At 34.8% G+C, this 26,695-nt stretch overlaps 1 protein-coding gene across 3 annotated transcripts; it reads right to left on the reverse strand.

Annotated features, from left to right (window-relative positions):
- On the reverse strand, positions 1 to 25,655 carry AIR9 (Outer arm dynein light chain 1 protein). 3 transcript variants are annotated; one of them, XM_028047129.2, is made up of 37 exons: positions 25,458 to 25,655; positions 24,528 to 25,320; positions 23,997 to 24,068; positions 20,368 to 20,433; positions 20,198 to 20,269; positions 20,002 to 20,067; positions 19,838 to 19,900; positions 19,672 to 19,737; positions 17,893 to 17,992; positions 17,358 to 17,692; positions 17,145 to 17,259; positions 15,798 to 15,918; positions 15,487 to 15,662; positions 14,127 to 14,262; positions 13,799 to 13,899; positions 13,668 to 13,715; positions 12,381 to 12,562; positions 12,134 to 12,251; positions 11,860 to 11,987; positions 10,336 to 10,501; positions 9,299 to 9,417; positions 7,365 to 7,533; positions 7,157 to 7,241; positions 6,968 to 7,041; positions 6,765 to 6,884; positions 5,809 to 5,998; positions 5,598 to 5,719; positions 5,154 to 5,361; positions 4,170 to 4,243; positions 3,902 to 4,040; positions 3,040 to 3,221; positions 2,517 to 2,672; positions 1,997 to 2,128; positions 1,229 to 1,287; positions 864 to 896; positions 635 to 766; positions 1 to 529 (listed from the first exon to the last, which is right to left on the reverse strand). In XM_028047129.2, exons 2-37 carry the CDS (start codon positions 25,296 to 25,298, stop codon positions 353 to 355), a joined length of 5,073 nt encoding a protein of 1,690 aa, XP_027902930.2. In that variant the 5' UTR covers positions 25,299 to 25,320; positions 25,458 to 25,655; the 3' UTR covers positions 1 to 352. The 3 variants fall into 3 exon arrangements, with proteins under 3 accessions (XP_027902930.2, XP_027902932.2, XP_085522547.1); XM_028047131.2 differs by having other exon boundaries at positions 25,509 to 25,643; XM_085666421.1 differs by having other exon boundaries at positions 25,513 to 25,638.
- Between the last annotated feature and the right edge of the window lie 1,040 nt (positions 25,656 to 26,695).

Genomic DNA, 26,695 nt, shown 5'->3' on the forward strand with positions numbered 1-26,695 from the left:
TTGTGATGTACAATAAATGAGTATTTCACTGTTAGTGTGATTGCATTTAGCAAGTAATGATGAGGTACAGGAAGCAAAAAGCCAAACCACTACCCACGCACACGCACTACCCTTTCATTATCATCCCTAATCTAAAATGCAAAAAAAAAATTAAAAACGAAAAATCTTTAAATGAGCATGCCGTGAGCCATTCGCACAGATCTTGGAATCAATGGCCAACAATGATTACGACATTAAAAACTGCTCTATTAATATAACAACAATTGCAGCACCCAGGACAAACAAAATGTGAGAAAACTGCCCTCAACAGCGTAATTTCCGGAACAAATATGACTGTACAATGTAAGCGAATTTATGTGTCTATCTTGAGAAGAGAATTGAGGGAAGTACTATTGAATCGCTGAGCAAGTCCTCGAATCACAAGAACAATAACATCCCGAATGTGTCGGGAGTGCACCATCAAGTCTGCTTCATTCTCACTGTCCACTACAACCTTAAGACGGTGTTGATCATTCCTGAAAAGCTCCACCTGATACATTCATTTAAAGATCAATACAAGAAAATCAAGAATATGATGAGCTGAATTTAAAATTAATGAATCACGGAAAATAAGTTTCCAAGTCACCAAACTTACATGAAATGGAGGGGCATAACTACCACGAAGTTCTGTAGTTGGAAAAGAAGTCTTCGTGGCAGGCTTTACCACCTTTACCCTTTTCCTGTTAATTTCAAGGATACGTCTCTCGTATGTGCCCACTGATGAAATCTGAAAGAAAAATTATGACAATTGGCACCACTCCCTTTTGGGCTTTTCCACCATTAATAAAACGAATTCATAAAAATATCAGATGACTATAGATTACCTTTTTTGAGGTTTGGTCTTTGTCGCATAATACCTGTCAAAGAAGTCATAAATGAGTTTATGAAGGGTTAAAACTAAAGGTTAAACATCTCAAAATTAAGGTAAAACAAAACTTAAAAAGACCAAAATTTAGATCAAAGCTATAAAATTTAGAACAAAACTCAAAAAGAATGAATCAATGAGGTACAGGAAGACTCCGAAGTGAAGACACAGCAATCATCTATTCAAAAATATATCTTAACATTTCAGGTATTAGGACAAAATGGATTACTTTAGCAAGGCTTATTAGTGAGGGTGTATAGCGCGTTACATGCGTTTCCCAATCAACAATACATTTCAACATGGTAAAGACAATAAATATCCCACCTCAAACTTCACTGATCCAAGTTCAAGGTTGTTCTTCACTTCTTTAAGAACATCGGGCTCTGCATTGAATTAAAGATCATACAATGTTATGTTCTGTCTAGAAAATAGTAAAAAAATGGTTAACTGAACAGTTCCAAACTATCTATATATCATAAAACCAAAGAAGTAAAACCAAATATAGAGAAGAGAAGGTATTCCGGCATATCCACTGCTGTGGCACCCATTATATAGAGAAGAAAAGCTTTTTTTTTAGATTAAAATAATTATCTTACCAATTTTATCCGTTCTTAAAATTCGACCATTTTTTTCAACTTAATAAATTTTTAAAACTAAAGTAATTATTTACAATAAAAAATACCAATAAAATAATAAAAATTAATTTTTATTCTAATAACTATTTATATTTACTTTTATAATTATAATTTTATTACATTTTGTAATCATAACAAGACTTGAACACATATGCGAGCAAGTGTTTTCACTAATACCTATTAATAAAGAGATTGCTTTTTATAACTGCTCAATAATTGTTTTGTGTACACATTTCATTGTCGATTTTGTCCTTTCTAATATAAATTATTTTAACCTTTAAATTGTACAACTTTCTTTATAATAATTATTCAATTTTTTTAAAATGTAATAACATTTTTTATTTTAATAATAATTAGAAAAACTAATTATTATTTTTTTATTACCATAAAAGTGAACACACATACACATAGTCAAGTGTGTTTCCACTAGTTAATTAGACAAAGAATTTCATCTTACCAACAGCTATTGGCTCTGTGGATACAGAAATTGATTGCCCCTCTACTCCATCCTCTCTTACAGGAGTATAGATCGCCACTAGCCTATAACCAACGTCATCAACATTCGCTTCATACATTCTGCCAGTTTCGCCTGTAGTTTAATCAGTCGAAAGAAAAAATAACAGGGTTAATGAAGATACATAACAAGTAATATATGAAATACAAGACATGTAACGAAGAGGACAATAGTTTCAACAAATATCGCTAGGACAAGTTTTTTTCTAATGACCTTGATACCATGTCAGTAAATAAGTTTATGTCTTACTTAATTTAATAAAATCAACTTATAAAATGGGGTTTGTATTCTATTTATATTATGATTTCATTAGTCAATGTAAGATCTTCAATATAAGACGTAGTAAAATGTCAAAATAAACGATATGGTCCCTATATTGGATGTATTGAAATTAAATTATATACTACTCAATATCTTTAACTGGAAATGTATCAATATAAGTAACTCAAAGGATTTAGCATACCTGGTATGGAGATCAGGTCAGGACTTCCAACCATTGATCTAAGCCACTGAACCCTACTTTTGCCTTCCTTTCCACCACTATAAATGCCATGAACAGCATAGAGATTGGTATGAAATCCCCTTCCCTCAATCTCCAGCTTGTGTATTCTAGGAATTCCTAAGAATTCAAACAAAATACTTTAACAAAAGGAGAATGCATGACAAAAAGATCAAGAGCAACTCAGTTAGAAAAAAAAATGACAATAAATGTTTAAAAACACTGCACTCTTTAGTTCGTTGCAAGTTACAAGTATTTTAGTAGGAAATGAAAGGATGAAGAATCACATGGTTGGGCATCAGGTAGTCAAATTTCAAATTTTCATTTGCAAAGCCATTGTGTATTTCCATGAGAAAGAGAAACAGTTCTTTGATGTGAATAACATGAATGGCCATAAATATTTCATAGACAATATCTTTGCGGGAAATGTATGTGGAAATAAGAAGCTTAAAGCACCAACACAGCCACTATCAATGAAAGCAATTACCTGGCAACACAGGTGTTGTCTCAATGCATACTGCCTCACCAGACCTTCCAAACACATCAGTTACGATACACTCACATTTTAAATGATGACCAATATCCTCTAGCCGCACCTTATAGGAACAAGAATTCTGATTTGGTAATGGATCATACGAAAGACTGTCTCCAACTTCAGACGAACAAAACCTGAAATTATGTTAATGTGATTAAGTGATACATGTAATCAGCCTTTACTAAAAGAATTGTTGAGTTAGCAACCACCATTCTCCTGATAATAAAAAGAACTACCGCAATAATTGTTACTTTGTTAGACATACATGCCATCACCCAAAAAAAAGCTCAAGTGTTTGGGAGAATTGACCATGACAAGGGATCATGCAACAGACTCTACCGACATGGTCAATAGTAGGGGAGGAAATAGGCCAGGCTGCCTGTGAAGAACGATAATTGTAAAAAATGATGGTTCCCCTAATTTACATAAATACATATAACTCAGACTCTAATAATATCCGCAAGTAAAATATTTGCTTAATCTGTATAACTTTGTACTAAAAACTATTATTTTCTAAGTGGGTTACTAATCAAAAAATGAAAAGACATTACTGTGGTTAGTGATAGCTTCTTTTACCTACTTATTTGTCAATGCTTTTAAACTAGTTATTAGTAATTAAAGTTGCTTATTGCATGATAGCTAATGCAAATGTTTTTTTTCGATCATTTTAAAGGAAAAAATTATAGTTCATTTGGTTATGGTACAGAATTTCATAATTAATGAGCCATAATATTAATTTGCTGTTTATTCTTTTAGAAGTACTTTAATTCAACCTACTATCTTTGGTGTAGCAGTGTAAACTATATCACCATACCATTGATATCTTATATCTTTCTTGTACTTGCTCCAAACATGTCGCTGTGTCTCACTATTTGGAATCACTTCAACAGCTGTAAGAACATCACCTTCAACTGCCTTTCCAGTCAGAGCAAGCATCTCGACACATGGAAGTTCTACAGAACAATGCAAGAACCATACTTATTTTCCAAGAACTTCAAAATCTAGAAAGAAAAAATGCTTTATATTTAAAAGTAAATGCAATGCAGAAAAGCAAGGCTTGCTTAAACATGGGAAATGGTTACCTGGGAACACAATATTAGTCGGAGCAGATAAAACAAGCTCTCCCACAACCGAATCTGAACGAATTGGTGTATATCTGGGAAAAAAAGGATGAAAATGTTAATATCAACATGATATAAAGGTAGTAATTAAAGGGTTTGGACAGGGAGGAAAAAAAGAAAGGATTATCTCAAATATAAGATATTTCATTGGTATGACATAAAATGAAGTGATACAATACAATCTATTCATCATCTTTAAACTAATTATTAGGTCAAGCACCACCATAGTAATACCGGCACAATCCCAGCCCACCAACAGTTAAGACTATTAAGCCTAGTTAAAATAAAAAGCAAATTAGGGAATTTCAAAACTTGCTTTCATTAAAAAGCAATGGTATGCAAAAACATCACTATATAACAAGCAACCCATCTAGATTGACACTCCAAGATATATCAATCATTTACGAGGTGCTCAAATATCATAAAAGATAACAAAAATACAAAAGAAAATGGGGGGACTATACCAAAACCCACTCAAGAAACAAACCTATAACCACGTAAATTCCATCTATTCTTATAGAAATCAAACTTAATAAAATCTAGAACAAGATCCCACCACATAGTACATCTATATCTAACTCCAAAAGAAGAAAGTATGTTGGCACAATGGTTTCCCTCTCTACATATACGAGATATATGAAATCTCATATTCCTCACAATGTAATGATTGAAGAGAGCTTGCACCACCAACATAGAATCACTTTTCAATTCATAGACTATGCCATCCTTTCTCAACCACAAATTCAACAGCTTGGATAGCACCAAGAAGTCGATCATCTAATAATTTATACTGATAAAAAGCAACATGGACATAAAAGAAGAAAAGATCATTCCTTTCACACTTTCAAGTTCAAGTTTAGATAAGCTAAAATGTTTAGCATGTCATACAATACACTATTTTCATTGTCATACATTAAAGGCTAAGAGATAATATAGAATAATTACCCAAACAACAACCGAAAACTGTAATCTGAATCAGTAACTTCATAGCTTTTAGAATTTGCTCCATTAACTAGTTCAATGGTTCCCTCATTATTTTCTCTATACCAGCTAAAGAGACTTTCTCCTTCATGTCCACCAAAATATTCACCTTCTCCGGAATAAATTCCCGTTGACAACTCTTTCACGTGTACATTAGAAACTACTGGAGGAGCTGCAAATTACTAAAGGAGTGAGGCAATAAAATATACTAAATATCACATTTTATGTTAGTTAGGCCAAAAATGCTAGAACAAATGAAAATCTAAAACATAATAAAGCTTATCACATGCACAAATGCACACAAAATACAGCGGGCACAACCACCACAGCACAATACTATTTAAACCATGTGATGAAAAGCTATCAACAGATAGTGCAATGAACTTCCAGAAAGAATCATAGAGATACCGGGGGAAACTGGGGCACTGCTAATTGCAACCAATGGCTCCCCACATTTTCCATCTGCTCGAGTAGGCACCCAATACAAAGCCAAGTAAGATGCAACATCTTTAAGCAGCGGTTTATACATTCTGCCATGTCAAGAAAAATAAGGGTAAAAACCCTCAACCTTGGTTACAGTTTTTATTCCTATAAAAAGCATGAACATGTCAGTACTTACAGCTCTGTCCCAGATATCACATCAGAGGCATTAGTTATATCTAGCAGTTCAGATCCTTCAAGTTTACGCTTTGTACAATACCAAGTATACTTTCCAATCCCCTCATGTCCACCAAAATATTTTCTCAGTGGCATAAGCTCTCTGTCTTCACAACATTCAGGAATTAAGAGTTCTATTCCCTTAGGATCCGCTGTTCACAGGAGTCCACAAAGAAATTACATCAGGGATCCATTAACTACTTTGCAATAACATCGTAGAATTTAAAAAATAAAATTATACCTCAAAGAAACTGTTGATAGACAAAGAAACGAGAAAAATCATAAGTTTATTAAGAATTGAACTTTAAAGTTAACTTCATAAAATCGGCTTGTAAAGTGAGGTTTACATCCACTTATATATTGTAGGCTCTAAGTCATGGATTCGAGAATTAAGCCTATACCTAGTTTTCACTATTTCCACATTATATGTTTTGTATTGTCCTGAAGTTGCTAATTAGTATGTTTAGTACTACAAATGCAATAAACCCAATATTAATGATATTATACTCCAGGAGTACAATAACACTCAAAAACCTCATGTTTCCTAGAGATCATTACCAACATAAAGAACAATAGTTACATTGTCTAAGGTAGTTTTTGCCAGCAAAAACTATCAATCAAACGGCCAATTGAGGGCCCAGATAATCTACAACAAACAAAGCATAACATATTCATAAATTATTAATATAATTGATAAATGGTCAACTTCAAGAAAATTTCTATAAAATTAAATTTGGAACTATTTACAAAATTAATTAATGCATAACTACATAAAGCAGGTGAACATTTAATTAAAGGTCCCTGATAAAACTGGTATCTAACATCCGCCTACAAAAACTAGGCTATGTTATTTAAAGTTAACAAAGGAGGTACCACTATAATCATAACATGTCCATTTCACGAGTAAAACAATCTTACCAGGAGAAATCAGATCAGACACAATGTGCTTTGGGTTGCCTTTGATTCCATCTTTGCGCACAGGAGTATAGATTATTTCAATGCACGCACCAACATCCTCAAGAGTCAAATCCAAAAAATCTGCTAATAGTAAATATTAAGCATTTACGTTTCCATCACAAATAAATAACCCTTAGATGATAAAACAACAATATAAAAGTTACCTTTGCTACTTATTCTCTCTCGAACACCATTGTCTTTTACCCTAAACCACTCATGGGTACAATCTCCTTGCTCCCTGAAAAGCAAGCAACAAAATTCTAAGACAGGGATAGTAACCAGATGGATAAAATAAAAAGTACTATAAGAATAGAGACTTGTGAAGTCTAAGCAATAAATAATAGAAGCCTGACCCTCCAGTATACACAGCATTAAAGCTTAAGTGCTGCCCTTCTATCATTGATCCAACAAATTCCAGGGTGTGACAAGTTGGGGGACCTAAATTTGTAATGTAAAATAGTTGTATCATTAAAATTGTCTGAACCTGAGAAAAATCTGCATGTCTTCATGAACAATATAAAGCTTAAAAAGCACAATAATAAAATAAGAAATAACTAATACCAGGTATTATAGGCCCAATTTGTTCAGACAGAACCATAGGTCCACGAGCCCAATCACTTCGAACAGGCTCGCATGAAACAGAAATAAAGGAGCCAATGTCATCGATTGAGGGCATATATGATGCATCAGTGGCACCCGCAATTTCTTTTTTTGTGCCATCAGGAGTGGTCTACATAAAGCCACAAAATAGTTAGTTGATCACCCAAATATTTAACTGACCAATTATAAACAGTAGCATCAACATGGTAACCACAATAAAACATCGAACGGAGGAATCCACTGTTTATGGCAACTATAAGGACATTTTTTTTCTGGCTCTGATTTATTAATTTACTGAAGTTTAGATATGTTTACTGCAACACCTCTATCAAGTTCAGATCATAATATGTTAAGGCAGTTTCTAGAATTTGAAACTATAAACATTTTATTAAAGTTGTCAAATGGGCCAGCCCTAAGCCATTTGTCCCAAGTCCACGTGCGTCAGGGAAAATGGCTGACATGTATATAAATGGCTAATAGGGTCAAGAGGTTAGGGCCTACCTAAAAATTAAAACACATGTGTTGACTTAGGTTGTGCTAAACATGTCTAAACCGAGGCCAAGATGTCTTGCACAAGACAAAATTGAACATATCAAGACAAGGTTGAGCCAAAGATGCTCTAGCCAATGTTAAGCTAAGGCTCCCTTGGTCAAGATCTTAGCCAATGATAAAGATGTCTTGACCAAGGCTAGCAAAAGATGACATGGTTGAGCTTGTCAAAAGATGTCATGCCATATGCTATTTGAGAGATGTCCTAGCTAAAACCCAACTGAAGATGTTATGACTGAGGTTAAGTTGTTAAAGCCCCAAAATATGCCATGACCCAAGTTGAACAAAAGATGCCTTAGAAAAAGTCAAGCCACAATATACAGCCATCAAATCTATACAAACCTAGCACAGTACGGAGATCATTGAGACCCAAGGAAAAACCCATATGTTCAGCCATGATGTAAAAATAGGGAGTGGTGTGTCCACTTCAAAGAGGAATTGAGGCTTTGGAAGGCTACAAAAACTTACCCTTCAGTCTGAATGGAGACCTGACAAGTGACATGTTCTGTGGCTACAGCAGCAAGAGAGTGCTGCTAACATTATTAGAGTAGATGTGCAAATGTTTAATTCTATCATGTTGCACACATCATAAGAAAGAATCTCTAGCATACCAACACCAAAATAACCCTTCAGATTCAAACAACAACATATGCTTGTAAACAAACAAATTCAACAAATAGCACAGAAAAGGAGACAAGAGATGGGCAACACTAGAAAGAATCATTAAATACACCAAAGGGATGTCTTGAATGAGAGACTGATATGCTATATGCTAAAGTGTTGAAGATCAAAACTAGGGAAGGTCAGCAAACTCAACAAGAATGATTGTAACAACAGATGCTGAGAAGGTAGTGTGTGTGAAACATAAACCAGTGAGGTTCATTGAACCAACCATTCTGTTTATGCTAACTTTTTAGACACTAGTTAAATAGTTGTCCCCCTCAAGTAAACATGCAGGGTTAAGTTAGGTCCAATCTATCTTGAATGGTAATTAAAACGCATCAGTTCAACCAAAGTCATTTTTTTCTTTTTCTTCTGATAAAAACAAGTACAAACATATGGTAGAACTCAACAAAAATGTAAACTCTTAACCAAGTAGGATAGGGGCATTATAATGCGAAGTGAAAAAGACTTAATATCTAAAGAGCAAGGGAAGTTAGAAAATCACCAGCAATTTAAAGTTTAATTAGAAACCTAAATGCAAGTCCACTATTGTTATTATTAATAATTGTACAACAATACCTTACTAGTTCAAAATTTTCAGAGTAAGACATAAGACTTAAACATAATTAAAACTTAAATTCATATCAAAGACTTTCACAACAGAAAGTTGAAGTTACAAGTACCCTAAGCCAGCGGCAAACTGAATCTCCCTCTTCACCACCCCAATACTTTTTTTCAATTCTTAGAATTGTTCCTTCAACAGCATTTCCAATTATTTGTAAAGAAAGCAATCTTGGGCTTCCTGATCACCAAGAAAACCAAAATTATATTAGAACAAAATATAAAGCAAATTGAATGACCTTTTTTCTAAATCAAGATACCAGCGTTATTGCATCACTATACAGGTTATCATCTTAACTAGGATAACCTGTATCAATCATATGCAGCATTGGTGATATTCTAAATAAAAAAGAAAGGGAAATACAAAAGTGGAGGAACCAAACTAAACCTACAAGAGAAACCTAAAATATGGAAGACCACATTTATCTCTACAATAATCGTAACAGATGCAAAGTGGAACACATATTGAACGACCTTAACAAAGCATAAGGCATCAATAAATAATGTGACCAAAAAAGTGAAGCAAATTTTATCTATTAATATTATCAATCATACAGCGCATGAGGTAACTTAGTGAGATTGAAAAGATGAAAATATCTCATTCTTTTTTACAATTGTCAGATACTTGAGATTAAAGTGAAGAAGATTTTAGAGTGAATGTGAGAGTGTGTATTCTCTCCTTTTAGGTTTCCATATTTATAGTACATTAGATACAATGGATGAGTGGAAAGAAGAGAACTCTAGAAGATGCTCCTAGGAACTAGATCTAAAGCATGCTCCTAGATACTAGGTCCAACACACAGTTCAATGAATGATCTTTAACACTATTTATTCTAACACAGATGATAATTTAGAATTAGATGTTTGGGGAGAAAACAGTGTGACTAATAAGTCAAGAAAAATATATTTACACTACATACTAGAATAATTATTAGAAGCATTGCCCAAGTTAGACATAATCCCAGTTCCCTAATCTTTCAGTGCTTGATATTAGAAATCTTTAGCAAAAATGTTGTTAATGCCAATTTCTTTGTATATTACTTCAAAAAATAGCCCAAATTCATATTCATATTTTCGTGCTTAATCCAATTAATGTTACCAGGGCGAATGCGCTCCTGGCCCATGCAAATTCTTGTGTCACCAACAACGCCATCATCCCGTACTGGAGTACACTGGAATGAGATGAATTTTCCAATGGCTTCTTTGGTGATGCGGTACTGCAGTCCCGAAATCCCTGGTATCCGAGAACCTGAATCACCTTCAACCTGCACATTCCAGAGACATTTAGAACAAAAAATTTCTATCTAAAGGACATTTTGTGACTAAAAGGAATATTTTTTTTTTTTATATTTATTTCAGTAGGTCAAATCTGCATCTATTTTTTGACCCCTTAGAATAAATTTTTCAATAGTCAATCCATTTTATTCTCATCCACTAAATGCACCAAAAATCTAGAATGAAAACAAATAAAACATGAGACATACAGCTTACCCAGACAGCATATTAAGGAGCTTTCAGTCAACCAAAAAGGGATTGTTGAATGTCAACCCATATGCATGATTAACATAATACAGCAGTTAAGAATAAAGGAATATGATTGCCTCAACTAACAATGTGAATGTATTAACCACTTCTAAGCCACAATTAACTATTATTCATCATTTAAATAACCTCATGACACTATTAAGGCAAAAGTTAACCACCACTAAACATTTCATTAACCTCATCACATTCGTAACTACAAATCAATAATTGTATCAAATCATGTTCATTTATTCTTAAATACTTTCAAGTCAAAATTAATTATATTTGAAAAGGTAGTTAACCATGTTGGTGATCAATAACTCAGTGACATTATCAAACACTTGAAGCAAAATTAACCACTATAAGACATTTTAATAACCTCATGACACTGTTGACAGCATATCTATAATTCTATACAATCAATCACATTCATTTACTGTTAAGTACTATAGTGTGTACAGCTTGAATTAAGTTGTTTTTTGGGAGTACCTAGCTCTAGGTTGGGGAACTTAAGCTCTCTTTGAGACGTACTTGTACTTACGCTTTTATACATATACATAAATCAGCTGAGAATAAATACTCGGATTTTTTCATCACTTCAACTACTGTAAACCACTTTAGTTAAGTTTAATGCTTTAGTTCCTCTGAAATTCACCCTTTTAAACTAAACCCATACTTACTTGTTCATTCAATGTATAAAATATTATAATTTTCTATCATTTTAAGATGACATTATTTATTTTTCTTATAGGAGTTCAAAATATATTATTGCTAACTCAAATAAATGCAGGAAAAGATTACTAATAAGCATCAGTAAAAATTAACTCAGAAAAAGTAAACCCTGAAAAGTCAAACATTCTAGTAAACATAGCAAAAATGTTGGGCTGGTAAAGTAGAAAGAACTACAATGTTAAGTTTAATAGTATTTAGTCAAAAATCAAATCCAGGACAGTCACTAGGCAATTACTGTTCGAGTTTTGGCACATATTTTGTAAAGTACTACAGACGGTTTTACAGTGTTGCTAAGGTAAGAAGTAGAATCCCATAGCATAAATTAAATAAGTTAGATAAATACTGTGGAACATTGATGTAGATATACCTCATGAATATACCAACTGTAAATACTCTTTCCTTCATGACCTCCAACATATCCATATGAAGCTGTCAAAATTCCATCTTCATTGTAATCCCCAATGATAGATAAGAAATTCAAGCTTGGGGGAAGAGCTGTAAGAAATGCATTAAGTTCTTAAGACTATTGGATATTCAGCTTATAGAGATTTTATTGGATTTATTTTCCTGTTATCAGAGATCTGTTTATATTACTGTGAGATCAAGAACAAATGGGATTGAGAAGGAAAAAGTACACCTACTCTCCACTGCTTTATCAGATATTACAAACACTGGTTCTCCAGAATCACCATCAGGAGTCATGGGAATAAATTTTGCCACAATGTAATAGCCCACAGCTCCAAGAGGTATGCGGAATGCCTAAGTAGCACAAAACCCACAAAAAATTGAAACTAGATTTATAGGGGGGAATAGTGCACTGTACTTAAAAAATCATTGTGTAACTATAGGATTCCATCTCCAAAAAAAGAGAACAAAACACAAACCTACTTTGGCAATTTTAGAAGTACTTAATGCTTCAAGACTGTTTTCATCCAAAGTTGACGAATGTGTTTTATACCACTGAACTCTGCTAGATCCTTCAGTTCCTCCAGTTACAATACCAGTTGCAGTGACCTTGCTATTCTCTCGTAGTTCACCAATTATTTTGAGATTTGTTACCTTTGGAGGTGCTGAAAATGAAACAGTGCATCATATTCATTCAAACTGTAGGTATAAACCAGTAGCTTAAGAATTTTTTAAAATCATCACCATAAAACATCTAATTGTATTATCAAAAGAAAGGAAAAGAACTAACACATAAGCAACAGAGTATCCAGAAAATACATTTAGATTCTTAGAAGAATGAATACAGTTGTATCACATTATAGGAAAGGTGGAAACCTTCTTTCCTAGGACGCACACGGAATGTATTCATAGAGATATGAAACTCAGGGTTCAATATAAAGCTCGAAGTGTACTAAGAAAAGAAAAATATTAACAAATCCCTTAAAATAGAAGGATTAAGCATATCAATATGCTGAAGTCAAAGCAAGATGATTAAGATGAGTATCAATTAATCACAACATAAAAGTAGCATTATAAGACAACAATCACACGATAATTAAGATGTGTATCAATTACCTCTCCCAATGGCTTAAAATTATTAGGTGGAAGGTCAGAATGAGTGTCACCTAGGATGGTTTTATATATCCAATGCACCACCTCATGTGAGAGTTGTTTGTGCTTGATATGTTGACAATCCAGAGGCTCTTTGCACCTTGTATTTCTCGAGATACTTTAGGAAGATTAAGATTTTATTCCTATTGGTTTTAATTTTGTATCAATTCTGCAATCTTGGGGATTTGTTTCCTAGAATATTTTGTGCCTGTTTCCTAAATTATCTGACAAAGTATGTATATATCTTATATGTATGTAATCAAAGTGAATCAGAGAAATCATTTTCCTCTAATCTTGAGAGTATTGATATTTAAGATTGAGCCAACAAAGACCAACCTCCTGACTACTACTGAACAGAGAGGCTTTCATACAATGTCAAAGCTCAATTATTCTAAAAGTCTAGGTTGTTATATGGAGGTCTAGGAATGGCTTTATACCTATAATAATGAGAAACTGGTACATGACAAAGAAATCAATACCATTCAGTTATTACAACAATAAAAAAATATCACCTGCCAGTATACAACAAAACAGCATCAACTACTAGTAAAATATCACGCAATAGCACAGAGAAAACAACCAAAATACAGGAGACATTGCTAATAGTCATCCAGGTACCTTGTTTCACAACAGGAGACATTACAGACATAGATTTTCCTTCCTGACCTGAAAGATATATCAATGAATATATTACAAAAACACATCTACAGTATTTGGAAAAGATATATTCATCATGTATGGATACTAACCCTCAAAATTAATGGGTATGTACACAAACGCCACACAACAACCAACATCCTCTTTGGTCAAGGTATACTCAGATGTGCCTGCTGACACCAACAACAAGCCTCTGCACAGATTTTCCACATTGTAACAAGAGAAAACAACTCAGTAAAGTGCAATAAGGGAGTAAAGAAAACAAAATAAAAAGCAGGAAGCACCCTCAAAGCATTGTAATAAATACAACAGTAACTTTCTAATTAGAAAAAACACAAAAAAAGTTTAGGATAAGAGAATTTATGTTTCAACTTGATACTTTCATGCCCTTAGGGGAAGGGCAATGAAAAGAATACTGACCCAGAATCCATGCTCTCCCGCAACCATTCAAACTTGCTCGGGCCCTCCCTTCCACCAAAGTAATCTCCGACTCCTTTGATGGTACTTCCCTCAACAGCATCTCCAACTATTTTCACATTACTGACAGAAGGAGGAGCTGCCATGTGATAAGACTATGATCAGAGAACAATTAGACAGTAGCATGCTATGTATAAAACTAGAGGATCCTAAGAGGGTTGGTAGGAAAATAAAAAGACCATAACTCAAGGATCATAACTTGACAACTAAGAGTTATGCATATACAAAAAGAACTATACTTATACATGGCCATAAATCAAAAAAATATATAGACAAGAAAAATAAGTCATCACAAATCATAAATATTAAGATCCAATATGTAACGCAACTAAGTTCAGAAGTCATAATATAACTCAAAACTGACAGATTTCAACTTAAAACCAATTTTCATTAAACGGAGTTGACCAAAGCAGAGTCACGCAGGTTGTTGTTTGATTTTGATTTGCAATTGGGAAGCCTAGGGGAAAAAGGTTATCTTTTTTAAGTTTTTGGAATTGAATCATTATAAACCTGACCTGAAATCCAACTACATGATTTGGGTAATTAAATTGGTTAAAAAAGCCCAAGCTTGCACAAAGACTTTCAGGATCAATGCAATGCACGATCCATCAATTTCACAAGCAAAATCGTGATCCCAAAATGATCAGTGACTTCTCCATTCACTGCCTTGCACATTCACTCACTTGGGTCTCCCATACTTGTAGAATCATGTAGGTTGGCAAGTATACTCGATGTTTTGACAACTGGTAGCATGAGAATTGAGTGGTCCAAGAATACTGGTGAATAGTTCCAAACTCTATACTTCCCACAATATCATTTCTTTAATAGTATTAACCTTGTGTTGACAAATCAATCTTCAAATTCAGTCACCTCTTTCATGATGTTCTTTTAATCTATTAAATATATGCCTATCCTTGTTCAAATAGAAATTTACAAGATTTCACAATGCAGCACATAAAAGGAGTGCTCAGAACAATAATTAATGAACTAGTTAAAGGAGTTCTGTACAAAATACCCAAATTTTACAGGCTATATACTCCAATCCACAAATCAGCAATCTCATGTGAGAATATCTTACAAAATATACTAACTGAAGCCAATGTAACAATAACCAAACAAATCAAGGAAATAATCGAGCACATCAATAGCAAACTTGAAGTCAAATTACTCACTAACAATAGGAAATCATAATTATCATCAACCATAAATTCAAAGAAGAATTAAACCTGTTGATGAATTAGTATTTTGGAAATAGCTATAAAGCATGTTTACATAAAAATGAAAAAAAACTTAAAATACTCACCAGCTTTTACAAAATCTGTATATTTGTATTGAGGTTCTCCCTTCGCACCTTCTTCTGTTACAGGTGTGTACATGAAAACTAAACTTGAATCAACATCATCAATGGTTAACTTATACTCTTCATCTTCTGCCCCAACAATGACCACAGGACTGCTATTCCACTTTCTCCGTAACCAACTAGAGCAAAAAACAAAAACACAATAAAGGGATACCTGAGTCACGCCATTTAAAAAAAAATAAAAATCTAGGTAGTGTTATGCTATGACATGACACAAACAGACACCTGTACAAATACAAGAAATGCCATCCTACCTAGCAACACCTTTTCCTGGAGTTCCACCACACCAAGCAACCTTAGCACAACCCCTGATGATACTTCCTTCAACCAGTTCCCCATGTACTTCAAGATCTACAACCTTTGGAATTCCATTTCCTGGAGAAAGTAGAAGTGTAAAATTATTCAAAATGAATGAAGAATGAACATATTAAGGAACTCATAACATTGACATGGAACCCAACCCTAAAGTCAAACAGCTGCTTGTTCTTTGGCCAGTAAGAGACAGGTCAGCCAACAATATCTCAATGAACATTTAATATTGCAAGAGTACACATAAAAAATTAAACAGCTAACATTTTATCCACATTTAATAATAGGGAAATTGACAAGAGTGTCACACATATAATACAAGCATGAGGGATACAATGGAGAAGTATCACAATTCATGCGATCACAAAATCCCTACCAAACTCATAGGCACGTTTGGTTTATGTCTGATTATACTCTATGATAATAGGTAGTAGTACCAAAAATGAGTGATAAAATGAATGTGTAGTAGACACAAGAAAGGATAAGATATGAAATAATTGTAAACAATATCTTAGTTTAACAACAACTGTGGAAAAGAAGACAGAAAATTGGTTGAGGTGATTCAGACATGTACATGATAATACATCGCAAGAGTAACTGATTCTGTTTTATCGGTTACTCTTCTTTTCCTATATATTTACACTTTCTCTCTGCTAATGTAACACTCTTTAACAAGATATACAATACAGCTTTCCATCTTTTCTCTCTCTGGTTATTTCTTTCTTACATGGTATCAAACCTTATTACATAACTTTCTTAATACAAATATACAAAATCTGTATATTTGTATTAAGAATAAAGCCATCAATTCTTTTCACTGAGAAACCTGTATTTTGGCTAAACAAACTCACTATATTTATCCCAATCGAACCATACAAATAATCTGGACCTCACTATTCACAATGATATTTGGGGCTGTGAAGGATTAACCATATTTCTGGAACACAATGGTTCAGAACCTTCACTGATGATCATTCAAGGGCATGTTGGTTTTACCTCCAAAAAGAAAATTTTACGAATGCAACTGCTTGAAAGCTTATTTCGAAAATGTGTACACACAATAACATAAATAGAATATGCATGTTTTAGTTTCAGACAAAAATAAAAGCAAACAGCAACATCAAAAAGACAAACAAAAAAGGAATCCAAAAATACATTTACAGTAAACATCACACATACTTCCACAGCATTATGCTAATAAAATACATGATTCACTTTATTCATACAGGCTTAGGATCTAGAAATTTAGCTGTTCTAAATTATACAATAAAAACCATACAACACAGGCCTACCTCGCGAAATACGAGGTGAGATGGCAAATATAGGAGGATATGTCATTTCTTCTAGAGTGAGTGTGCATTCCACCTTCAGAACTTTTCCAATGTCGTCATGCTTCGGCCAGAAAACCTAAAAATCATACAAATCTAATGAGCACAAATAAAATAAACAAATATACAGACAAACAGTAGTGTGAAGCAGTGATAATGATGTAATCAACTCTTTACCTCACTGGTAGCATCTGGAATAGGGACAAAATTTGCAAGCGATAAATCACCACAAAACCATTGATATTTTAAATCTAATGGGGGGCCTGTACTAGCTGCACCATCGGGAATAATGGTGAAGTGACAACGACACATATCTTCTTCCACAGGTTTGTCTATGGAGGCTTCTTTGAGGAGAAAACCAGGAGGAATATGGTCTTTCCATTTCTCAACTAAAAAGCGGAAAGTTGAGTCTGCAGCTTGATCAGGGCGACTGAAATCCCAACCATCCCTAATGCATAAAGCTGTATGTGCAGGATAACGCTTTGCTAGAGCCACTTCCTCACGAGAGAGATCTGCAAAACTTTTCATATTCAATAAATAAATTATCTTAATACATGATATGAAGAGTTCAATGATTCCAGTAGAAATCACTTGAAGAAAACATATATGGCACGTACTCCTCAACCTATAGTACGAATTATTTGTCTATGAATACAACCAAAAAAAAAAAGATACCAAAGGCTAAGAATAAGAATAACTTCACTATGCATACCTCTGTCGTTGTACTTTTTCAATGTAGGTCCAACTAGCAATATTGAGGCTGCTTCCAAATGAAGCATCTTAAGTATAGGATTCTCCTCTACTCGCAAATGCTACAGTACAGAAAAGATGACTGAGAGTAACATCAACCAGTCTATGTTTATGTATGCAGCCACACATGTAAATATAACACTGTATCACAATTAGATTCACAACCCAATGTCCATGGTGCCTTCATTCTATCAACACTAACATGATGGTAACCCTTTTCTCTGAGACAGTTTCACTCATCTGTAAATATTCGGTTCGTATCTTAATCCAACCTATAAGTAGCTTTTCCATAACCAATTCTAAAAAAGAAATAATACAATTGGTAGAACTCAAGAACAAGAGAAGAGCCCAACCTAAAATACTAGTACATTATATATAGGAGAACTGATGGCAGCCCATTTTCCTTTCAATGTCTTCACTCAACAACTATCAGTATTAGGCTTACATCTTAATTGAGCCTATTAGGTAGAACTCTCTGTAGCTCAACTCTCAACTAAAGCACCAATTATTAGTACTAAAGCACAAGAGGAGAATCCAATGCAAAAGACTAGTCCGTTAGGTAGGAGAGCCTCCATGTTTAAGTACCACATAAAGTAACTCAATGTGGAACTCCTCCTATAACTAGGTTCCTAGAGAAAGGGAATCAATGATGAAATTCCTCACAACCTAAGCCCAAGACATAATCTCTCAAAATGATGCACATAGAACTTAACCACACATCATATTCACATAGGGGTGACAAAACAGGTCAGGTTGAAAAGTGTAACACATCCTGTGGGCAGACTGGCAAGCTGGCCCACCAGTTTTTCGTTTTTTTTTTCTACATGTTTTTATGATGAAATGGGCTGGCCCAGTTTCCTTTGGCCGTGTTTTTTTTGTGTGCAAATTCTTTTGGCACTGATTTGTGTGCAGTGCAGTTTTATTGTGGCCCAGTGTTTTTATTCTTCAAAAGCCACAAAGGAGGGACTCAAGATTGAAGTCCTTTAGCAGAGAGAAGCAAAGGTCTCCACTTCGATGGTCCTCCCCAGCCAAAGTCACGTGACCCTGCAACTCCAACCGCCTTCATATTGGCTTCACCTCCCACACAATCAAGCAACCATGATGACCAATTTTCAGCTCCATTCAGAACACCATCCCTCTTCACATTTCCCAAAGCTTCACTTAGTGCTTCCACAGCCCCAAGCTGAGAAAATGGGGTGATGGGTAGTATTTGCGGCTCCGCTCGTTGGTGCTTGTTGTGGTGTGGCTGACAAACCCTCCCTCTCGTGCTTGTTTTTTCTGTGTGGTCACAGGTTCGGTTGGGTGTTATGTGTGCGTGTTTTGTTGTGGAGGGCAGGCTGGAGGGTTGGCCTGCCCCGCCCGCTTATGACCCGATGGGTTAGCGGACTTGGCTGAGTTACTTTGGGCTGGTGGGTTTAAAAATCTGACCCAGCCCGCCTTAATTATGACAAGTCGGTAGGCTGATCCATCAAGCTCAACCTACTTTGTGATCCCTACATTCACATGACAAACCATACAACTTCCTTGGTACATAGCGATTCACCAAAACACAAACCATAAAATTAAAATGATGAGTCCTAAAATCACTAAAGAAATAATATATGCCTTGAAGAGATAACTAGACATCTCACAAACTCCCATGATGAACTATGTCCCATACAAAGTCAACTAAATAAAAGTGGTATGAGTCAGATCTCTCACTTAAGTGGTTAGACCAAATAAAAAAAAGTTTTCTACTAACCTCAAGAACAGGTAAATACGGGAAACCCTTAAGAGTAGAAATTTTGTTTTTGCTGGCAGCTAAGACCTGCACCAAATTATTTTGTTCATAAACAGTTGAGTTATACACATGCATACACGAAAATACACAGAATACATATATCCAACACTTCATAAAGTTGAACAACCTGCAGTCGAGGTTGGCTAGCCATAGTAAGAGACTTCAACTTATTCTGAGCTACTGAAAGGAACTGCAAAAAATGAAACACGGAAGATACCAAAAAGTTTTTGATGGACACTGAAGTTGAATATCTGAATTAAAATTCAGAATATAGAAGGGATTTTAACTTGCCTCCAAATTAGGAAGTTGAGGGAGACTTGCCAATGATGTAATTTGATTTCCAGCAAGATAGAGTTGCTGCATATAAATTAAAGATTTTAAATTACTGTTATTAAAGAAGTATTAACATCTTTTAACTGTCCTATATCGGTCATGAGACAATATCATCCACGCATTAAAAAACTAAATTCAACTGAAGGCAACATACCTGCAGTACTCTGCAATTCTCAAGAGGCTCAAATCCAGGCCCCTTAAAATCATTAAAACTCAAATCAAGAACCTGATAAAGTAAATAGTTTCCTTCAATCAGTCTATAGAAATCATTTATGATATTATTCAGACATATAATCCAGAATGAAAATTATCATTATATAAAACCTTCACTCTAGTCAATATTTCTACTCCTTCCAGTGTAGACAAGAGATTGTCTCGGAGATAAACAAACTGCCAACAAGAATCATAAGTTAAAAGATATTAATTATGAAATCCTCAAAACAGAAAGAAACCAAGATACAAAAAAATACAACTTGAAACACTCTCCTTTACTGTTATAGAGAAAATGTATAATGTCTATTTACACAGCCAGATATACCACAGAGACTCATAAGGAATCAGTTGCAACAGACTAACCATTAATTATCTCAAACTAACCACTATAACTGACTAACCAAGTTCGTTACAGACAACACATAGCACCTGTACTACAGTAATGGCAGGAGTTTTATTTTATAATGTGAAGTGAACTTTAAGCTTAACTCAACCATACAAATCGTCTTGTAAAATAAGGTTTGCACCCACTTATATACTGTAATTCGGCTTTATTGTAGTCAATGCGGAAACTCCAGCACACCGCATCATGACCAAACATGTACATCTCGAGAATCGGACTAGATATTTATGGGTGATAAGTAGCGGCCAATGGTGGGTGAAATCATAGACCCAACAAACAACCAACTTCGCTAGGATAAATTCTAACATGACTCTAATATGATGTGAAGAAATGGACTTTAAATTTAATTTGACCCTACAAAATCAACTTGTAAAGTAAGATCTCCAACACAAACACAAAGGAGTTATACACTCACATTTACACTATGGAATAGTTGCAGAACAAAACCTAAAGCCATAGACAGGAATAGTTGAAGCTAAACCAACATCAACTCAGTCCTCCTAGTATTTCAAGGAGGGCAAACATTTGGAGAAGTGGTATGCCTAAGCCAATATAACCACAGAATAAAGTTATCAACCTTAGATAGTAGTGCATAACAGTTGCTCTGAAAACACTATAGCAGGAGGAAGAATGTCTGTTATTTAGATATTATAATACAACTAAATAATTTATGCTACACATAAACACTTGAAACAAAACATTACAGAAATTCATGATAAAACAACACAATTTTATTCACGTAATCATCATCAATCTTGAAGTAAAAAGAGCATAAATGGTAGTTATAATGAGTTAATAAGTACTACGAGTAAAATACAAGCAATTGACTATGATGCACAGACATCTCTCACTTAACAAGTCAGAGTGTTGAACTCATCTTTGATTCAAATACTGTTGCTGATTAGCAATAACAAAGTATTGACACAAAGCATTTTACAAACATCAAAGAGAATGAGACTCAAGGCACTTGCAAACAACCAAGTGATGGTAACCCAACCTTTGTGATTGGATATCCCATGAATAATGTTCATATGGGTAAAAACAAGTCACTTCTTAGTTTTGCTAGCACTTCTTAATTTCTTAGTTTTGCTAGCACTAAAAGTGCTAGATACTACATTTTTGAGAAGTTAAACTTTTAATCAAAATCTATGTGATGTAAGAATTTTAATCCAATAAAGTTTTTAATGATTTTTATATTCCTTAAGGGTGGTGTATGATTTGTAGCATACACTTGATCAAATCACCTATATGAGTGTCGAGTGCGTGGGGTCACTTCCATGAGATCTTGGTAAGATCGCTACAGAACTCATGAATATTAGACACGTGGTGTATTGTGATTGATAAACCACTAACACACACTATGTGTTTTTCGTTCATATAACTTGTTATACCAACTACACAATGTGTTAAGTTTCTCAATCTAGGACTAGCTCATATAGTTTGTTATACCAGCTCTAATGCATTACATCTTGAATGAGACCTACAATTTTCTTTTCTCCTTCTTCCTGTCTCTTACCATTTGCAATATGTGGGGGATTGTAGTGAAAACAAAGTATTGCAAAAGCTAAACCAAACTTCCTAATCCGCATGTACCCTCCTTTCTAAGGATTTTTCTTCTCATGAGGGCCATCTCCAAGCTATTTGATTATAACAGCTCCAAGATATTACAAAAGAAAGGGGATATGCTTTTGGCTCCCTAAACCCCATGACTTTATTCCGTTTGTGTTATGCGCAATAGTTAATGGTCATTGACTTTATTACCACAATTTTCTCTGCAACAATTCATGTGGCTTCAATCGAACTTTGCAATATATCCTGGGCAAGTAGTGGATCGTTCTACATCTATTGGTTTCTTTCGCAAATTTTGTGTTGCGAGTCATGGGTTTCTAAACCCATCTACCTCCCTCTAAATAGATTGCTCCCTCTCCTCCAAAAGTACACATTTTTTTCTTTCATTCCCATATTTTCTTGTCTTCTCTTATATCCTAGTTATTACTCTTTAATAGTTTCTTACTAGTTCTGAATTCCTCGGAAATTTCAAAAAGTTACTATTGTATCCTAGAGGACTTGCAATACACTGCGAATAAGTCCTTAAAAACAGTGAACATACATGCTTAAGGAAGTCCATTTAGTTTGTATTTTCGTCAATTTCTGAAACTGAGATAATAAAAGAGCTTGGAGATGGGCCCATGAGAAGAAAAATCCCTAGAAAGGAGGGCACATGCAAACCAAGATGTTTGCTTTTCCTTTTGCAATACTCTATTTTCACTACACTTTTAGTAGGTTGAGTTGAGATCTCATATTAACTAAAGATGTGACATAAGTAATGCTAGCAAGGCTTGGGGAATCCTCATTTTATAGGCCAATTTCGTAAAGTTGACTTAGATTCTTAGTCGAATCTTCTAAAAGATATCGAAATTTATCCTAAATCTATTGTTGGACCACTTGCAATGACAAACTCCAGACCCGTAGCCCTAGACATGAGTGGATTGTTGGCAAGCCAACTCATATGTGGTCACCACCAGGGCACAATGTCTCAAAAAGGACTACCAATAAAGGAGCTGACCAAAATGACTAAGTCAAGCATCATAGTGTAGGGCAACCAAGGAATGAGACATCAAATATTAAGAGGTTGGGATCCCACATTGACTAAATATAAGACCTAAACAATGCTTGTAAGGTTTGGACATTGTCACCTTACAATTTGGTTGTGAATTGATTTAGAACCTAAGTCCAAAAATCCAAGACTATCAATGTGTTTTTCTCTAAGGCTTGGTATCATATGGTAAGCTAATATACAAGGAAATACAAACCTAAATCACTATTTCAGATCATTTGTTGTGTAACTTACAGTTCATTTCACGTGGTATATGACCCTTGGAGACACAACATTAGATGTATACATATACCAAAGAGCAAATCCCTATAATTTTTAAATTAGCCATGTCATTGAGGTGCTTACGCTTAATAGTTAATACATAATGGGGCACCAAAAAAGTGGTGTACTTTCCTGGGCACCAAAAAAGCGGTGTACATTCCTCAAATCTACTTTTTCATGCCAGTGAATAATTTGCACTTACTGTGTTTTTCAATGCAGACTGCAGAGTGATTTGCATTCCAAGAATACAAAGACAAAGGAAAACGACGAAAAATAACTAAAGCAACTAAAAGAGAGCATGTCGACATAAATATATTCATATTAGGATGCTCATTTGCTATATGGGACGTAAATAAAATTTGGCAGTTCCCTAGCATAAATTGTTTTAAACATTGTAATAAACAACATTGAACATGTTATCTTAAGATACATAGTTAGATAAACAGAAGATACATTTACCTCTAAGTTTGAGGATAAGTTTAATCCACTGGCAGTGAGACTGCGAACTCTGTGTCCCCTTAGATCCAGTCTCTGATAAAATATCGAGATCGAGATGGGTTAGAAATTAGAATTAGATAATGAATGGTCTGAAAATTCAATCGTAGTTGCTCAATATAACATAGAAGAAGTTTTAACTTCAGACAAACAAGCGATACCCGCAACTGCGCCCACCAAACACCAACTAGTAACAGTTACTAAAAAGTGAATGAAACGTAGACAAATGGATCAATAAATTTCAAAAAGAATGATTGTGCTAGCTAATATATTAACAGCAACGTCCCCTGCTCGTCCAAAAAACCATTCAACTGGTATTCATAATTCCTTCTTTTCCAGCAATTATTTCATTTCCACTGTTCACACCTATGCAGACATTATTCCTTCTTCCGATTCCTTCCCCAATAATTCCATATCCACATGACAGCCAACAGCAACTCACCAATGAGATCCTTAACAGTAAACTTAAAATGCTGCAATAATCTCAAGACTTACCAAGTCATCATTGGCCTTAATCTCAACATGCGGGAGCGCAATAAACCGCGAATCCCGCCTATCAGGAGTGCCTCCCTTTCTCCTTCCAGAAAGTGCAGAAGCTCTATCCTGCGATGTGGACAGAGAGCCCGCCTTCAACCCGCTGGAAACCGTCGGCGAAGAAACCCTGGAAACCGTCCTTCGAGCAGAACCTCCACTGCTGGCAGTGCTATCCACCGAAGAAGAACTTATCCTTCTCGAAACAGACGAAGCCGAACCCAAAGCCGACAATGCCAGCTTACTCACCGGCTTCCTCGCAACCTCCGCCTTACTCGCACCAGAAGTCCTAGAAGCCGAGCCAACCGGCGAGGCCGCAACCGGATTCGACGAACGTGAAGAAGTTACAGAATTACGCCGGAGCTCCGGCAGAGACTTTCGGATAGGTTCACTCGCCGACGAAACGCTGCTCTTACCGCCACCAACAGACTCAGCACCGGCTTTCCTCCCTGCAACAGAGATCGACGACTTCTGAGACAATCCTCCAGTACTGTTCCGTCTCGGCGCGGAAACCGAACTCGCGGAACCACCGACTGAACCCGATCTCCTCGCCGCAACCGTGCCGGCACCGGCATTCGAACCAGTTCGCGGTTCAACTTTCCTTTTCGCCGCACCGCCAGGGTCTGCGGCAGTTTTCACAGCTCTCCTGGAAGCTTCAGGAACGTTCTTCTTCGGAGAACTCAGAGGCTTTTCCGGCGCCACATCTTCGCCAGACGGCTCCGACGACACCTCCATTGGACCGCGAAGATTCCAGAAACTGAACGAACAGAAAAACAAAAATAGCAAGTGAGGAACAAGTTAAAGAGCTTAAGTATCAAACGCAGCGTTCGGAACTAAACGCCAAGAGCTATGGCTTGGATCTAAGTGCGAGCGAGTAAAGAAAAGAAACATAACGTGAAGAGTGAGCAGAATGTGCGTGATTAAAGCGGTTCCTTCACGAGGTACCTACAAATGTAGAGATCTAAAAGCGAAGGTGGGTTAGAAGATGAAGATAGAGTAACATAGGAGTTGAGATTGAAGAAGAGGGTGAGGAAAAAAAAGAGGAAGTGGGTAGAGGGTAGCCAAAAAGCAAAGGTGCAGTGAGTGAGAGGGACACAGGAGCTGGAACCAATAAACGAGAGTATAGAAATGAAGCAAAAAGTGGGAATGGACCCTTGTGGGGTAGGGTAGGGTCCTCTAAAAATTTTCAAAAAATTTTGTCTATAGCACGCGCCAAAGTAAGGGCGGGTTGTGAGACGAAGGAACCATTCCTGGACAAAAAAGTTGTTTTTTTTCCTCATCAGTTAATTAATTTTCTTCCCTGTATTAATTAAAGTTCGAAATTACAAAACTTCATTTATTTTTGTTATATGTGATTATAAAAAATAAAAAAAAGAAAATGGTTTGTCCTCCATTTACACTTAGATTGTATTTTAAAATTACTGTAACATATTAACATAAATCTTCTGAAATAAATAGATAAAAACTATCATGAAATAAGAAAAATGTTTATTTGTTACCCCTTAAAATAATATAATAAAAAAATTATGGGAATATTTATTTGAATTTGTTCTTGTGTACTACCATTTACAACATAAAGTCAGTATCGCAGAATTTTTTTTTTTTTTCTTACAAAAAAGTGTGGGTGTTAAATTATCTTTAGTTTTTACTTTTTAAAACCTTTATTCTTTTGGTAACATTGCATTTTTTAATAAATTCTAATGTACAAAGATTACAGGGACGGTTAATGTTAAATGGATATCATTTTAAATTAGTGAATAGACACGTTATGTTTATCTTTTTTATTTCTCATAACAAAGATTAATTTTTATCACTATTATTAAAATAATGTATGTAAGAGTTATGTGCTAAAACAGTGATTACAAAAAAGTTATAAAATAAATCATTTTCATTAATAATTATATATAATTACACATTAAATATAAGATAAGGTGATATGTACCATCATACACATATTTATATGAAATGATTGTTTAACATAAAAAAAGTAGTACAAAATTGTTTATAATATTTTTTTAGTTTTATTATTATATATATAATTTGTTATTTTTTCTATTTTTTCTATTTTTTCTATTTTATATTTACCACCTATTAATTAATATAAAAATGTAAAGTACATAATAATAATAATA

The sequence above is a fragment of the Vigna unguiculata genome, chromosome 9 (genome assembly GCF_037176805.1).
Source record: "Vigna unguiculata cultivar grain cowpea cultivar isolate G323 ecotype 2 chromosome 9, ASM3717680v1, whole genome shotgun sequence".
NCBI classification, from domain to species: Eukaryota; Viridiplantae; Streptophyta; class Magnoliopsida; order Fabales; family Fabaceae; genus Vigna; species Vigna unguiculata.